At 40.8% G+C, this 12,164-nt stretch overlaps 1 protein-coding gene across 4 annotated transcripts in view; it reads left to right on the top strand.

Moving 5' to 3' along the window:
• Apex2 (apurinic/apyrimidinic endodeoxyribonuclease 2) overlaps positions 1-12,164 on the top strand; it is a 96,770-nt gene that overhangs the window by 2,778 nt on the left and 81,828 nt on the right. For all 4 annotated transcript variants that reach the window (XR_015646346.1, XR_015646345.1, XR_015646347.1 and 1 more), the window contains 1 exon segment: positions 636-705. Coding sequence is in view for 1 of the 4 variants with exons in the window: in NM_001079892.1 (NP_001073361.1) it covers positions 636-705 (70 nt within the window). In the remaining 3 variants the exon portion in view is untranslated.

Raw genomic sequence — 12,164 nt, 5'->3', positions numbered from 1 at the left:
GCTGGCCTGTGCTATGGTCTATGAAAGGACATAGAATTTTGTCTTTGAGGTCCTATACAGTCTAGCTAGCTTCAAATTCTGTCAGGCTGACCGGATCAGCCCTTGCTGTCATAAGAGCTGGGAGGACAGAGTAAAATGACATGAACTCTGAGCCTTGTACTCTGGGCACTTATTCTGCCTCTCCACTTAATTTGAGCCTCAAAGGCAGTGCAGCTCTCTGATGTCTTTTGTCAAATGCCTGTGTGAATCCTTACCCAGTAGAAGATCTTTGAGGACAAGATGAGGTGATGATGGTAAATGCCTAGTTCCAAGGATTGACAGGAAAGTGGGAGTAGGTTTGAGTAATCAAGGGGGACTTTGTCCAGGAAGGGGCATCTGAGCTCAGCTTTGAAGGATGAGGAGGATGGTGTTAGATAGAGAACACTGAAGTATTCCCATTATACACAATGGTGTCAACTTTCAGGCCCAGGGGTTGGTTCGAGATGGGAGAGTGGAAGAGGCACATTGTTAAAAGTAATTGTTACCTAAGCCTCTAGGTGGGAGGTGGCCTTTCTATGCTCTTGGCCCTGGGAGAAAAGTATGTGGGACTCCTCTTTCTTAATGTCCAGTTGACAGTCCCACGTTGTGTTTTGCAGTCATGTGATAATCCTGGGGGACCTGAATACAGCCCACCGACCCATTGACCACTGTGATGCAAGTAGTCTGGTAAGGCCCCCTCTAAACCACAGGCCCCGGTTTTGCTCTGTTTACACGGCCAGCCAAAACTGGGTGTTTGGCACCAGAGGTAGCTTCTTTTATAGAAAAAATTATTCTGGGTTTAAATATATGATTTTTTCACTTTGAAATTACATGTGACAATTGTACATATTTATGGAGTACCACATAAAATTCTGACATAATGCTCAAATGGGTTAAATTATTGTATTGGTCTCCTCAAACATTTGTCTTTCTGTGTGGGCAAACGTTCAAAACTTTTTCTACTACCTGGTTTGAAATATATAGTAAGTTATCGCCAGCTATTACACTATAATATGGAATACTAGGCCTTTTCCCTATCAAACTGTTCATACTAACCAGCCACTGTATCCCTTTCTTCCTATGGACTCTTGTGACAACTATTGTACCCTGTTCCATGTGATTAACTTTTGTGACTTCCATACAGGAATGAGGTCACATGGCATCGATCTTTCTGGGTTTGCCTTGATTTCAAGTGGTTCAGTTCCACTCATTTTGCTGCAGACGACAAGAAAATTCTATTCTTTCTGGCTAAATGGTATTGCGTGCTGTATGCATATTATATTTTCCGTATTTGTTCATTAATGAGTATAGAGGTTGCTTGTGTATCTGGGCTTTTATAAATGATACTGCATCTATTCCTAAAGTGGGGTTTCTGGATCACATGGTGGTTTAAACGTTTCGAGAACCTTCCATACTGTTTTCTAAAAAGATGGCAATAGTTTATATTGCCCCCATCAGTGTATGAAAGTTCCCTTTTCTCTGTATCCTTGTCAGCATGTTTCTTGTCTCGGATAAAAGCCATTCTAACAAGGGTGAGAAGGATATGCTGCTTAGCATACTGGATTTGGTTCACATTTCCCAGATAATTATGTTAAACATTTTGTCATATACAGATTGTCCACTTGCATATCTTCTTTTTTTAAGAATGTTTTCAGATTATATGCCCATTTTTTTCAATCAGATCTGTTTTTATTATTCAGTTGTTTGAGTTTCTTACATGCTGTGGATATTAATGTGGCCTACCTAGTCTCAGGTTCTTGGCCACCAAGGCAGTGTCAGCCATGGGTTCCGTGTCATGGAGTATATCTCTAATCCACTCAGAGAGTGGTTGCTTACTCCCACAACTTTTGTGCCACTGTTGTACTGGTGCATCATGAATGCAGGTTATCATGGTTTATCAAAGGGATTATAGCTGAGTTGGTCTTTACTTTTCTCCTTTGAAATTATTCAAAGTGTCTTCCAGTAGAATGAACCCTGGGGGTGAACAGTAGGGCTGAAGGCTCTGGTTAGGCACCAGTTTCACTTTTCTGTGTTTAGTGAGATAGATATGTGTTGTCTTTGGCAGTAGGGTATTTCCATCAATTTGTAGACAGTATTCAGTTGCCTTGGCAATAGCTTGAATTGTTGGAAGGTTTCTCTGGGATTCCTTTGGCCAACAACTCAATTGTGTAGCCCATTTCTGGTATTGGAGGTTTCGATTGATAGTGAGAGATGCCTAGGGCTTTTTTTCCCCCGTTATTTGGTAATCCCACTTATATTTCTTTCACTTATGTGATGTGTGTGTATGTATATATGATATATATATGTATATATATGTAAACTTCTATTGTAGAAGGCCTAATATGACCCCTTGAATGACCTTTAGTTTTTGCTGTCACCATATTCTCTTTCTGATCTTTCTCTTCCCTCCCTTTCTCCATTTAATCCTCTCATTTCAGGCCCACCACTGTCCTTCCTTCACCCTGTCTATCCATAACCATAACTGTATTCTACTTACTGCATTCCCCCTTCCTTGGTAAGCCTTCCCCTCCCTCCTAGCCCTTTACTCTATATCTAGCCCTTAGGATTATACAATTGTAGCATGCCCATTGAAGTCTTAAAAGCTAACCTAGACATATAAGTGAATAAGTACCGTATTTGTCTTCTTAGGTCTGGGTTAGCTACCTCAGTCCGGATGGCTTTTTTCTCCAGCTTCATCTATTTAACTATGGGTTTCATTTTTATAGCTAAGTGACATTCCATTGTGTGTATTATCACATTTTTATTATTCATTCATCTGTTGATGGACACCTAGGTAGGCTATTTGCAGTCTTGGCTGTTATGAATTGAACAGGAGTGAACACGGATGAGCAGTGTCTCAGGAACAGAATGTAGAGTACTTTGAATATAGTCCCACGAATGGTGTGGCTGGATCTTGAGTAGATCTATTTGCACCCACACCAGCAATGGATGAGTGCTCCTCTTACTCCACATCCCCGGCAGCATGAGCTGTCATTTGTTTTATTGATCTTGGCCATTCTGACAGGTGTAAGGTGAAATCTAAAAGTGGCTTAGATTTGCATTTCCCTGGTGTTAAACATCACCTTAAGTGTTTCTCAGCCATCCGTGTTTCAGTTTTTGAGAACTCTCTCTGTAGTTCTGCACTTCATTTATTAAATGGATTATTTTATTGATGTCCAGTTTTTTAGTTTTTTTCATGTATCTTACATATTAGTCCTCTGTTAATGTATTTGGTGATGATCTTTTTCCTTCTATAGCTTTGTCCAAATGAAGATGTCCATACAGCTTCCCAGGTTGATGACATCCTAAGATGTTCTTAGTACATCTGCTATCAGTTTTTCTTTTCTTTTTTTTTTTCCTTTTTCTTTTTTTTTTTTTTTCGGAGCTGGTGACTGAACCCAGGGCCTTGTGCTTGCTAGGCAAGCGCTCTACCACTGAGCTAAATCCCCAACCCCTTCAGTTTTTCATTTAGAAAGTCTCACTGAGCCATTGAGTTCAAAGTTATTCCCCACTTTTTCTTTTGTCAGAATCAGGGTTTCTGGCCTCATGTTGAAGTCCTTTATCCATCTGGGTTGACTTTTATATGGGTCAATAACTATATATCTAATTGCATTTTTTTTTACATGCTAACATCCAGTTTGGCCAGCCGTTGTATGTTTCTGGCTGCTTTATCTAAAATCAAATGTCTGTAAATCTGTGAACTTATGTCAGGGTCTTCACTTCTATTCCATTGATCAATATGTATTTTTTTTGCCAATGCCATGCTGTTTTTATTACTATGGATTTGCAGTGCAATTTGAAATCAGGAATGATGATAAATACCTCCAGTAGTTTTTTCACTGTTCAGGAATGTTTTAGTTATCCTGCGTGTTTGGTGTTTCTATAGGAGTCTGATTATTATCCTTAGCATTTTTTATGAAGACTTGTGTTGGAATTTTGATGAGCATTGCATTGAATATATAGACTACTTTTGTTAAGATAGCCATTTTCACTATATTAATCCTACTGATCTACAAACATGGGAGATCTTTCCATCTTCTGGTATTCTCTTCAAGTTCTTTCTTAATTGACTTCAAGTTTTTTATCATATAAGTCTTTCACTTACTTGGTTAGAGTTATCCCAACCTACTTTTTATTATTTGAGGCTATTGTGAAAGGTGTTGTTTCCCTGATTTCTTTCTCAGTCCATTTGTCATATGTATGTAGGAAGGCTACTGATTTGTGTGTGTGTGTGTGTGTGTGTGTGTGTGTGTGTGTGTGTGTGTGTGTGTGTTGATTTTGTATCCTGCTACTTTTCTGAACGTTTTCGTCAGCTATAGAAGTTTCCTAGTGGAGTTTTTCAGGGTCACTTACGTACATTTAATTTCCTTCTGTAGTCTTAATGCTAAGACCTTAAGTACTGTATTAAATAGGTATGGGAAGAGTGGACACCCTTGTCTTCTTCATTTTAGTGGAAATGTCCTGAGTTTTGCTTGGTTTAAGTTGATGCTAACTGTGGGCTTGTTTTAAATCACGTTTGTTATATTAAGTGTATCCCTAGTCTCTCAAGGACTTTTTCATGAAGTGTTTTTGGATTTTGTCAGTGGCCTTTCCTTTATCTAATGACATGATCATGTCTTTCAGTCTGTTTATGTGGTAGATTATATTTGTCAATTTACATATGTTGAATCATCCCTTTATCTCTGGGATGAAGCCTACTTGATCATGGTGGATGGTCTTTTTGATGTGTTCTTGGAATCACTTTGAAAATATTTTATTATGTATTTTTGCATCTATGTTCATAAGGGAAAATGGCCTGTAATTTTCTTTGTTGACTTTGTGTGTTTTAGTTATCAGGATATTTGTGGACTCTTAAAAAGAATTAGGCACTGTTTGTTAAGGAGTATTGGCATCGTTTTAATGTCTGAATTCCTCTTGCCCTAGGCTTTCTTTGGCTGGGGAACTTTTAATAATTGCTTCTATGGGCTTCACCAGGAGTTATGGGTCTGTTTCAATTGCTTATCTAGTCTTAATTTAACATTGGTAAGTGATATATATCCATTTTATGTTTCCCAATTTGGTCAAGTATAGATTTATGTTCCTCTGATTCTTTGGTATTTTGTTCATGTTCCCCCCCCCCCATTTATTTTATTTATTCTTCTCTCATATAATACATTACAACCATAGCCTCCTTCCCTCTACTTTTCTAAGTTACCCCCAGACCCTCCTCCAGATCCACTGCTCCTCTGTTTCCCTTCATAAAATAGCAGGCCTCCTGGGGATACCAACTGAACACTGTATAACAAGATGGACTAGGCACAAACTCTCATATCAAGGTTGGACAAGGTAACCCAGTAGGAGGAAAAGGGTCCCAAGAGTTGGCAAAAGAGTTAAAAACACCACCACTCTCACTACTGGGAGTCCCACAAGAACACCAAACTACTCAGCCATAACATTTATGCAGAGGACCTAACTCAAACCCATATAGACTCCCTGTGAGCCCCGAATAGTTGGTTCTGTGGACTGTGTTATGATGGTGTCTTCAACCGCTCTGGCTCCTACAAGTTTTCCTTCCCCTTTTCCAAGTAGTTCCTGAGTTCAACCTATTGTTTGGATGTGGTTCTCTGTCTGCATCTGCTCCCATTAGCTGCCCATGGAAGCCTCTCTAATGGCAGCTGGTTATGTCCCCATTTCATCTATAATTTTTATTAATTTGGAGCTTCTATCTCCTCTTTTGGTTAGTTTGGATAAGGTTTTGTCGGTCTTACTTTCTCAATGAACCAGCTCCTTGTTTTATTCATTCTTAATATTTTGTTTATTTGTTTCTATTGATTATGTCTTGCTATCTACTGCTTTTCACTGTGGATTCTTTTTGTTCTAGAGCTTTCAAATATGCTTTAAAGTTACTAGTATGAGATCTCTCCAAGTTTTTTTTTTAATCTGAGCACTTAGTGCTATGAGCTTACTCTTAGAACTACCTTCATTGTGTCCCATAAGTTTGGGTATATTGTATATATTCATTTTTATCCAGTTCTAGAAAATCTTTCCTTTCTTTTTTGATTTCTAGCTTGGTCCATTCTTATTCAGTAGAGAGTTGCACAGTTTCCATGACTGTGTAAGACTTCTCTTGTTACTGTTGCTGATAGCTTTAAATTGTGGTGGTCTAACAGGAACCAGGGTGTTAACTTCAATTTTCATTTTTCCGTGGAGACTTGTTTTGTGACCATATAGGTGGTCAATTTTTAAAGAAAGTTCCATGATACTCTTCTGTGTTTAGGTGAAATGTTCTGTAAATATCCATTGGGTCCATTTGATTATGACTTTATTTAGATCCACCATTTCTCTGTTTATCATTTGTCTGGATGAACTGTTTATTGTTGAGAGTAGTGTATGGAAGAGTCCCTTTCAGTATTAGAGTCAATTATGCAATTAAAGCTGTGGTATTGTTTCTTTTTACAAACTTGATTGCCCTTGTGTTTTTGGCATCAATGTTAAGAATTGCAATGCCCTCTTGGTAGATTTTTCCCTTGATGACTATGAATGTCCTTCCCTATCTTCTGATTAATTTTGGATTAAAGACTATTTTCTCAATATGAAAATGACTGCACTTGTTTGGTTCTTATGTCCATTTGCTTGGGATATTTTTTTCTAACCCTTTACGATGATGGGATGTCTATCTTTAATTTCTGGTGTATTTCTTGGATGGAGCAGAAAGATGGATCCTGTTTTCAAATTTAGTCATTTAATCTGTGAGTTTTTATTATAGAATTGAGACAGTGTTGACATTTACCAATGGTTATTGATTCCCATTAATTTGTTTCTGTTGTATTTTTTCTCCTTTTTTGACTTACTGGTCAGGGATTGTACATTCCTTGAGTTTTCTTGGGTGTAGCAAGCCTCTTGAAATTGAAGTTTTTCTTCTAACACCTTCTGTAGAACTATGTTTAAATTTAGTCTTATTGTGGGATTCTTTTTCTATCTGTTGAAAGTGAAGTTTTGCTGGGTGTAGTAGTCTAGGCTGGCATATGTGATCTCAGAGTTTAAAGAACATCTGTCTAGATTCAGAGTCTCTTTTGAGAAGTCAGATATGATTCTAACAAGTCTGCCTTTATATGTTACTTGGTTGTTTTCTTTTGAAGCTTTTAATATTCTTTGTTCTGTAGTTTTAAAGTTTTTTATTATGTTCGCGGAAGACTGTCTTTACTGGTTCAGTCTATTTGGTGTTCTATATGCCGTCTATACTTTAATAGACATCTTTTTGGGGGGTTAGGGAAATTTTCTAATATGTTTTTTTTTAATTTTTTTTATTAACTTGAGTATTTCTTATATACATTTCGAGTGTTATTCCCTTTCCCGGTTTCCGGGCAAACATCCCCCTCCCCCCTCCCCTTCCTTATGGGTGTTCCCCTCCCAACCCTCCCCCCATTGCCGCCCTCCCCCCATAGACTAGTTCACTGGGGGTTCAGTCTTAGCAGGACCCAGGGCTTCCCCTTCCACTGGTGCTCTTACTAGGATATTCATTGCTACCTATGGGGTCAGAGTCCAGGGTCAGTCCATGTATAGTCTTTAGGTAGTGGCTTAATCCCTGGAAGCTCTGGTTGCTTGGCATTGTTGTACTTTTGGGGTCTCGAGCCCCTTCAAGCTCTTCCAGTTCTTTCTCTGATTCCTTCAATGGGGGACCTATTCTCAGTTCAGTGGTTTGCTGCTGGCATTCGCCTCTGTATTTGCTGTATTCTGGCTGTGTCTCTCAGGAGAGATCTACATCCGGCTCCTGTCGGTCTGCACTTCTTTGCTTCATCCATCTTGTCTAATTGGGTGGCTGTATATGTATGGGCCACATGTGGGGCAGGCTCTAAATGGGTGTTCCTTCAGTCTCTGTTTTAATCTTTGCCTCTCCCTTCCCTGCCAAGGGTATTCTTTTTCCTCATTTAAAGAAGGAGTGAAGCATTCACATTTTGATCATCCGTCTTGAGTTTCGTTTGTTCTAGGGATCTAGGGATTTCAAGCATTTGGGCTAATAGCCACTTATCAATGAGTGCATACCATGTATGTCTTTCTGTGATTGGGTTAGCTCACTCAGGATGATATTTTCCAGTTCCAACCATTTGCCTACGAATTTCATAAACTCGTTGTTTTTGATAGCTGAGTAATATTCCATTGTGTAGATGTACCACATTTTCTGTATCCATTCCTCTGTTGAAGGGCATCTGGGTTCTTTCCAGCTTCTGGCTATTATAAATAAGGCTGCGATGAACATAGTGGAGCACGTGTCTCTTTTATATGTTGAGGCATCTTTTGGGTATATGCCCAAGAGAGGTATAGCTGGATCCTCAGGCAATTCAATGTCCAATTTTCTGAGGAACCTCCAGACTGATTTCCAGAATGGTTTTACCAGTCTGCAATCCCACCAACAATGGAGGAGTGTTCCTCTTTCTCCACATCCTCGCCAGCATCTGCTGTCACCTGAGTTTTTGATCTTAGCCAATCGCACTGGTGTGAGGTGAAATCTCAGGGTTGTTTTGATTTGCATTTCCCTTATGACTAAAGATGTTGAACATTTCTTTAGGTGTTTCTCAGCCATTCGGCATTCCTCAGCTGTGAATTCTTTGTTTAGCTCTGAACCCCATTTTTTTTTTGTATTTTTTTTTTATTAACTTGAGTATTTCTTATATACATTTCGAGTGTTATTCCCTTTCCCGGTTTCCGGGCAAACATCCCCCTCCTCCCTCCCCTTCCTTATGGGTGTTCCCCTCCCAACCCTCCCCCCATTGCCGCCCTCCCCCCATAGACTAGTTCACTGGGGGTTCAGTCTTAGCAGGACCCAGGGCTTCCCCTTCCACTGGTGCTCTTACTAGGATATTCATTGCTACCTATGGGGTCAGCGTCCAGGGTCAGTCCATGTATAGTCTTTAGGTAGTGGCTTAGTCCCTGGAAGCTCTGGTTGCTTGGCATTGTTGTACTTTTGGGGTCTCGAGCCCCTTCAAGCTCTTCCAGTTCTTTCTCTGATTCCTTCAATAGGGGACCTATTCTCAGTTCAGTGGTTTGCTGCTGGCATTCGCCTCTGTATTTGCTGTATTCTGGCTGTGTCTCTCAGGAGCGATCTACATCCGGCTCCTGTCGGTCTGCACTTCTTTGCTTCATCCATCTTGTCTAATTGGGTGTCTGTATATGTATGGGCCACATGTGGGGCAGGCTCTAAATGGGTGTTCCTTAAGTCTCTGTTTTAATCTTTGCCTCTCCCTTCCCTGCCAAGGGTATTCTTTTTCCTCATTTAAAGAAGGAGTGAAGCATTCACATTTTGATCATCCGTCTTGAGTTTCGTTTGTTCTAGGGATCTAGGGTAATTCAAGCATTTGGGCTAATAGCCACTTATCAATGAGTGCATACCATGTATGTCTTTCTGTGATTGGGTTAGCTCACTCAGGATGATATTTTCCAGTTCCAACCATTTGCCTACGAATTTCATAAACTCGTTGTTTTTGATAGCTGAGTAATATTCCATTGTGTAGATGTACCACATTTTCTGTATCCATTCCTCTGTTGAAGGGCATCTGGGTTCTTTCCAGCTTCTGGCTATTATAAATAAGGCTGCGATGAACATAGTGGAGCACGTGTCTCTTTTATATGTTGAGGCATCTTTTGGGTATATGCCCAAGAGAGGTATAGCTGGATCCTCAGGCAATTCAATGTCCAATTTTCTGAGGAACCTCCAGACTGATTTCCAGAATGGTTTTACCAGTCTGCAATCCCACCAACAATGGAGGAGTGTTCCTCTTTCTCCACATCCTCGCCAGCATCTGCTGTCACCTGAGTTTTTGATCTTAGCCAATCGCACTGGTGTGAGGTGAAATCTCAGGGTTGTTTTGATTTGCATTTCCCTTATGACTAAAGATGTTGAACATTTCTTTAGGTGTTTCTCAGCCATTCGGCATTCCTCAGCTGTGAATTCTTTGTTTAGCTCTGAACCCCATTTTTTTTTTGTATTTTTTTTTTATTAACTTGAGTATTTCTTATATACATTTCGAGTGTTATTCCCTTTCCCGGTTTCCGGGCAAACATCCCCCTCCTCCCTCCCCTTCCTTATGGGTGTTCCCCTCCCAACCCTCCCCCCATTGCCGCCCTCCCCCCATAGACTAGTTCACTGGGGGTTCAGTCTTAGCAGGACCCAGGGCTTCCCCTTCCACTGGTGCTCTTACTAGGATATTCATTGCTACCTATGGGGTCAGCGTCCAGGGTCAGTCCATGTATAGTCTTTAGGTAGTGGCTTAGTCCCTGGAAGCTCTGGTTGCTTGGCATTGTTGTACTTTTGGGGTCTCGAGCCCCTTCAAGCTCTTCCAGTTCTTTCTCTGATTCCTTCAATAGGGGACCTATTCTCAGTTCAGTGGTTTGCTGCTGGCATTCGCCTCTGTATTTGCTGTATTCTGGCTGTGTCTCTCAGGAGCGATCTACATCCGGCTCCTGTCGGTCTGCACTTCTTTGCTTCATCCATCTTGTCTAATTGGGTGTCTGTATATGTATGGGCCACATGTGGGGCAGGCTCTAAATGGGTGTTCCTTAAGTCTCTGTTTTAATCTTTGCCTCTCCCTTCCCTGCCAAGGGTATTCTTTTTCCTCATTTAAAGAAGGAGTGAAGCATTCACATTTTGATCATCCGTCTTGAGTTTCGTTTGTTCTAGGGATCTAGGGTAATTCAAGCATTTGGGCTAATAGCCACTTATCAATGAGTGCATACCATGTATGTCTTTCTGTGATTGGGTTAGCTCACTCAGGATGATATTTTCCAGTTCCAACCATTTGCCTACGAATTTCATAAACTCGTTGTTTTTGATAGCTGAGTAATATTCCATTGTGTAGATGTACCACATTTTCTGTATCCATTCCTCTGTTGAAGGGCATCTGGGTTCTTTCCAGCTTCTGGCTATTATAAATAAGGCTGCGATGAACATAGTGGAGCACGTGTCTCTTTTATATGTTGAGGCATCTTTTGGGTATATGCCCAAGAGAGGTATAGCTGGATCCTCAGGCAATTCAATGTCCAATTTTCTGAGGAACCTCCAGACTGATTTCCAGAATGGTTTTACCAGTCTGCAATCCCACCAACAATGGAGGAGTGTTCCTCTTTCTCCACATCCTCGCCAGCATCTGCTGTCACCTGAGTTTTTGATCTTAGCCAATCGCACTGGTGTGAGGTGAAATCTCAGGGTTGTTTTGATTTGCATTTCCCTTATGACTAAAGATGTTGAACATTTCTTTAGGTGTTTCTCAGCCATTCGGCATTCCTCAGCTGTGAATTCTTTGTTTAGCTCTGAACCCCATTTTTTTTTTGTATTTTTTTTTTATTAACTTGAGTATTTCTTATATACATTTCGAGTGTTATTCCCTTTCCCGGTTTCCGGGCAAACATCCCCCTCCTCCCTCCCCTTCCTTATGGGTGTTCCCCTCCCAACCCTCCCCCCATTGCCGCCCTCCCCCCATAGACTAGTTCACTGGGGGTTCAGTCTTAGCAGGACCCAGGGCTTCCCCTTCCACTGGTGCTCTTACTAGGATATTCATTGCTACCTATGGGGTCAGCGTCCAGGGTCAGTCCATGTATAGTCTTTAGGTAGTGGCTTAGTCCCTGGAAGCTCTGGTTGCTTGGCATTGTTGTACTTTTGGGGTCTCGAGCCCCTTCAAGCTCTTCCAGTTCTTTCTCTGATTCCTTCAATAGGGGACCTATTCTCAGTTCAGTGGTTTGCTGCTGGCATTCGCCTCTGTATTTGCTGTATTCTGGCTGTGTCTCTCAGGAGCGATCTACATCCGGCTCCTGTCGGTCTGCACTTCTTTGCTTCATCCATCTTGTCTAATTGGGTGTCTGTATATGTATGGGCCACATGTGGGGCAGGCTCTAAATGGGTGTTCCTTAAGTCTCTGTTTTAATCTTTGCCTCTCCCTTCCCTGCCAAGGGTATTCTTTTTCCTCATTTAAAGAAGGAGTGAAGCATTCACATTTTGATCATCCGTCTTGAGTTTCGTTTGTTCTAGGGATCTAGGGTAATTCAAGCATTTGGGCTAATAGCCACTTATCAATGAGTGCATACCATGTATGTCTTTCTGTGATTGGGTTAGCTCACTCAGGATGATATTTTCCAGTTCCAACCATTTGCCTACGAATTTCATAAACTCGTTGTTT

This window comes from Rattus norvegicus, chromosome X (assembly GCF_021556685.1).
Source record: "Rattus norvegicus strain SHRSP/BbbUtx chromosome X, alternate assembly SHRSP_T2T, whole genome shotgun sequence".
NCBI classification, from domain to species: domain Eukaryota; kingdom Metazoa; phylum Chordata; class Mammalia; order Rodentia; family Muridae; genus Rattus; species Rattus norvegicus.
Note: the sequence above shows the minus strand (reverse complement) of the source record. Positions and strands in the feature narration are given on the sequence as shown.